This window comes from Styela clava, chromosome 9 (assembly GCF_964204865.1).
Source record: "Styela clava chromosome 9, kaStyClav1.hap1.2, whole genome shotgun sequence".
In the NCBI taxonomy this organism is placed as follows: domain Eukaryota; kingdom Metazoa; phylum Chordata; class Ascidiacea; order Stolidobranchia; family Styelidae; genus Styela; species Styela clava.
Window position 1 is genome coordinate 5,216,429 of NC_135258.1, and position 5,617 is coordinate 5,222,045.

The window sequence follows — 5,617 nt, forward strand, 5'->3', positions numbered from 1 at the left end:
CAGCATTACCCTCTAGCGCAGCGTTTCCCAACCTTTTTTGGTCGCGGACTATTTTCTCATCGGCGAAAATCTTTGCGGACTCAATGTGCGTTTATTGCAACCGTACTCTGTGTGAAAAAGCAATAAAACCAAACACAACAGAATTTTAACAAATTTCAAAATCGGAAATTCGCGCAATTACGCGTTCGTTAAAAGAGCCGATTTTTTCAGTGTATAATGGCCGTTTCTGTCGCACAATATTCAATCCATGACAACGACGAGAATTTAAAATGTTCTTGATTTTTAATTTAATCGTGTTCATGGTAACTCGCGGTTGCGTCGACTCACGTACGACAAGATGAAATCATTACTTCTTTAAAATTGCACGTCAATCTGCGACTATAATAATGTGAGAATATATTGCCGTGAATTTCTGGCTTGTTGCGGACTCATTCAAGCGCTCCGCGGACTCATTTGAGACCGCGGACTCGGGTTGGGAAACACTTATCTAGCGCAACAGCTAGCATAATTCAGTAAGCGCGACATACACATTGATATTTATATATACAGGGTGTCCATAAATATCGCCTGATTTGATAGTAATACCAATTAAAGTTTGAATAAATTTTATTGTATGATAAATGAGAACTGCAAGCACAATAAGAACTTTCAATAAAGAAGAAATTTCAATTGTTATTACTATAAAATCGGGCGAAATTTTCCTGTATATAAACATACAGAACGAGAGAAAGTACTAGTTCATGCTCAGAATATTTTTATGTGGGCCGCTTGCAATTTAACCCCCCTTTTCCTAGGGTATATTTGAAAGGTGTTTCATAGCTTCTTATAGAACCCCTAACCGTGAAAAACCTTGCTAAAAATGTACAAAAATCGTGCAAGAAAACACCAAAATATAAGCATAAAACTGTGAATTGGCAATTTTTTACATTTAAATTTTTTATATCCACAACTCAAAATTATCCGCGCCTTTCTCTCTGAACAAATCCTTGTGAGCCATTCACCGCCAGCAAGTTACTTAAGAGTGCAACCAAAATTGTAATATACTGAGTTATATTTGATAAAGATTCTGATCTACCGAAAACTCTTATCATTGACTGCTTATTGAGAACGGGACTTTGAAACTAATTTTGAGTAATTATGAAATTAGATTTATATGCGGGTCTTCTTGGCACTGGCGAATGAATTTCAATATAGACATTCATTGACCGGATGTTTTTAATTATTGAAATTTTTTTTCTTAAATTTATTGTCATAATTTGCGTATAATATAGCCTGCGTTTTGCATATATTCTTTCTTCATTAGAATTGCAACGCCATTGCTGAGTTTTGAAAGGTCTGCAAAGAGTTGCCAGCAAGTTTTGTCTAGAAACAGACGCATGTGATATAAAATTAAAATTTCAAGTCGAAGATGAGATTCTATTGCTATATTTTATAGTTCAGACACAAAATTTGTTTATTACATGAAGTTACGTGACCGATTTCAGACTTATAGAGTCGAAGTCGAAATTATTAGCTGAAATGGCACAAGACTTGTGAAGAGATTGTTTTTAAATTTTTTCTCCCGAGTCAAAATTTCCAGAAGCACATTAAAAGACTTAGCTAGAACGATTTGAGAAATAATTCAGCCAAGGCTTAATTAAGTTGATTTAGTTGAGATAATTCAACTCTTCATTGAAAATAGTCGGATCTGTTTGGCATACGACGCTGACATGACTTGGCTCCTTGGTCGGTGTCCTTTTGCATGATCTAAAAGGTAAATTAATTGAAACGCAGGTCTAACAGACCGTTCGACTAGATAGGAATCCGGACTTCGACTAGACTAGCGTATAGACATGCATTTTTCGATACTCCCGTAGTATGTATACCGGGTTAGGTATAGGCCATAATTTTATTACGATTTTCCTCATTTTAGTTATATTAAGAGTTCGACGGTTGCCTATGTTAGCCAAGTGGATGCAATCCCTGCCCATAATGATTAGTCCCTGTATACATCTTGATGTAAATGAGGCGAACAAAATTAGTTACCTGCATATTGGTACGCATACTTCTAATCTAGAGCGTCCATTTTTCTGTATCATACATAGTAATTTTTCGTAGCTGAAAATGCTTTTTAGACCGTCAAGGCTGTTGAAAACTCACGTCCTTCGGACCCGCTATAGCTGTTACTTCCAACTTGGCAATTAGAAACTCCATATCCCCCCTCCTTTGAAAATTCCTGGCCACACCCCTGATCGCAGATTACACATCCCGGGTTCAAATCCCATGTCCACCACCTAACCAAGGGTGTAATGAATTTGGCAGGCGATGCTGAACCAGAAAAGGTTTTGGTCCATTCCAAATTATAGTAGCTCATTACATATTTGTTAGATATCAGTGGTTGCTTGCACATGGCCGTGTTCGGAGATAAGGCTGCTCATTAAGCGTCGTGAACAAACACTAACCATCAGTTATATTCGTATTTTAATAGCATATTATAGTGTTATTTTCCGAAGCCTATAAATTATTCTAAAATGTGAATATGTTTGAGGAAGATGACTGGAGCATATCTGGCAATTCTACTGATGTTGACCAACTCGAAAGAAATCGAATCAGATCGACTGTACTACAAGTATCATTATGGATATACACAGTAATCGGACTTTACATTTTAATAGCTCTGACTGTATATGAACGGTCTGCGTACCTAAAACGGAAACATGAAAGTGTGAGTTTGGTTCTCGCTAGCAAAGGATCATCAAAACGATACGGAATATACTTACGATCAGTAAACATTGCTGCAGCGGTTATATTTCTCTGCAGAACGGCTCTTGAACACGCAGAAATTTTGATTGAAGTCAACACAACATACGAACATTGTAATCAAGTCGTGCAAACAAAATTCGTGTTTTCTGGTCTGTTTTTCTGTGCGATTTACCTGTTCCTATGGATAAGGCAAAGGATGTGTTACAACAACGCCCTAATGAGCCATCTTACTTCAACACTGACGCACTTTTTTAGTTGGGCAAGCCTAGCGGCGTTACTCGCTGCTGAAATCCTGACGACGGGGCTGTTCTTCACAAGAAAATACAAGAGGTATGAACGATAAAATGATCTTGTGTTTTACTACTAGCCTTCTATAACTATATATGGCGCTGCGATAGTGTTTGTACCAAGATGACGCACAACCTGAATAACCCTAACCTGGTACACGTACCATGTTCAGGTTGCGCGCCATCTAGGTATGAATACTTCGGGAGCACCCTATATATTAGTGTCCATACATATCCCTTTACAGCAGGGGTGGCCAACCCCGTTTTAAAACATAATGTTTCAGATGCGCCGTAAATCTCTTGTATTCCCACGCCTAATGTCCGCTTCTTGTTGAAATTATATAAATTTATAATACACACACATATATACACACGTATATGTAGTTTTTACAATTTACAACTTCACATGAATGGAAATTAAGCAAGGAAGTATAATAAACAAAACTGATCAATTTTGTTTAAGTACCGCCTTTATGAGACTTTTGCTGCTGTTTTACTTTCGCCAGTTTATTTTTTTATTCTTGGAGTTAATGTTCTTACTGAGAGGAGCAGTGCATTCTTCAAATTTAAATCTGTAAGTCTTGACCTCGCTTTGCTTTTAATTAGTTTCATGGCAGAAAATGTTTGTTCACATCCATATGTCGTTCCGAAACGACATATAAAACCCTGGGCAAATTTTCTCAGTTCTGGAAAATTTTCACGGGGTAACGATTACAGAACTTAATAAAGCTGTTTTTAACAACGAAGAGAAAAAGGTACGATTAAGAAGTAAAGTTGGGCGTAATATTGTGACAACAGGCCTTTAGTATCAATATCTAATCTACTCTACCCTCGATTCTAATTAGCCTTTGCTAATCAGCTGTTTGGCCTAGCGTCGCGTGATTTTACTCCAGGCTTCTTCGAGATTAGTACTTGCGTCACAGCAAGCAATTTTACGCTTCGCTTTTGTGTTTATCAACATAATTCTAATTGTACTTCTCATTTATCACACAATAATGGTGATAGTGTCATGAGCGTCAATGCAACATCGAACCTCCATATATATTCAATTTTATCGCGTCGTATGAAAAAATGACCTCCCCCTCCAATTTTGGGCTGCATACACCCTTAGCCAACATATATCCTCAACTCGTAACTTGGATTTTATTCCATTTCTATTCCAGGAGCGGCCTCGGGTGTGATGTCAATTCAACATCAATTCCTGCCTACGTCGCCTGGGTTGTTTACGGAATCACAACCGCAGTTTTCCAAATCATATTCATTGGCTTGTTCATCTACCCGTTATCAAGGCAACAAAGTTTAATGAAGTTCCACAAACTATATAAAGATAAAGCGCACAAGCTGATGCCTTTAATTAAACGATCATTAACGGCTTGTCTTGTGTGTGTAATCACAAACCTAGTCGTTTCTATATTAGTTATAACTATTAATGAACCCTATAATATAGTTCCAATACTGCTTTACGATTTCAACTTAGTCGTAAACTTGCTTGCGGTAATCTCGTCCTTTTCAAGATGGAAGATTATACTTGCCCCGTATACCCATGCAGCTAAGATTGCCAGTGTCGACGACAGCCACGGGTTTCAAACCGAGGATCGTACCTCGTCAAAACGACATAACAACGCACAAAGGCAATGGAAATTGGTTCGTATGGCTGTTGAACGAACATCCAGCGTCTTTACGATTAGTAATAATTCGGTTTCGTCACCAGAGGACGCCACAGAGGATAAATCAGTTGCCAAATCTGTAGGCAATTTGTTTGCGAGCTCAAGTTCCAATATCACGGCAAAAGGGGCGTCGAGGTCTGTCTCGTGTGAATGAACAGAAAACATGACCATAAAATGTAAATTATTCTTAAATATGGAATATTTACCTCTAATGCTCCAGACTGTTTGGTTCCCATATTCAGAGCTATCAATAAGTTGCCCTCCCAAGACGAGCCTGGCGCGTCTATCTAGTGCACCGATTCTCAATCAGTGGGCCATATCCAACTGCTGGGGCACTGCAACACTTTCAGATTGGCCACGAACCACTAAAAATTGCTGGAGTTATTGATAAATTCATTGTCATTTGTGTCACTATAGTTAAATTTTGATTGTAATGGTGATGAACGATATTACTGTTTTTTGTTACTGAAGGGTAATTTTCATTCTAATTATTAAGGGAAAGTGTCTATTTTTGCGGACATAGTTTTTTGATTTTCTTCTTGTTTGTCCCTTGCACGGAAAGTTCTGTACAGTATTTTCTGTAAGGAAAATGTGCCACAAAAAAAGGTTGAGTGACTAGTATGAATAAATCGCAAAACATGACCAAGTCATGTGATTACATATTTATCCCGGGATAGAGGAAAGTCGATAAGACGAATTAAATAGCGAACAACGGCCTTTTGTCCGGTTACCAGACCATGTCGAGTATGGGGTTGGTTAGCCAGTTATTTTTTTCAGATGCATGGACTCGATGGTGAAAGAAGCCATAACTGACCAACGGTTACATGAAACACCCTACGGCGAGTCGCCCAGCAATCCTCTCGCACATAATCTTCCCTTCGGGTTTCGAACCTAAGAACCCACGCAGGGTAATAGTAGATG

General features: G+C 38.3%; 1 protein-coding gene across 1 annotated transcript; it reads left to right on the forward strand.

Annotated features, from left to right (window-relative positions):
- The first annotated feature begins 2,483 nt into the window (after window positions 1–2,483).
- Window positions 2,484–5,345, forward strand: LOC120339543 (uncharacterized). Its single transcript, XM_039407694.2, has 2 exons — window positions 2,484–3,072; window positions 4,193–5,345. The coding sequence occupies exons 1-2, from the start codon at window positions 2,519–2,521 to the stop codon at window positions 4,848–4,850; spliced, it is 1,212 nt and encodes a 403-aa protein (XP_039263628.1). The 5' UTR covers window positions 2,484–2,518; the 3' UTR covers window positions 4,851–5,345.
- Window positions 5,346–5,617: the final 272 nt, after the last annotated feature.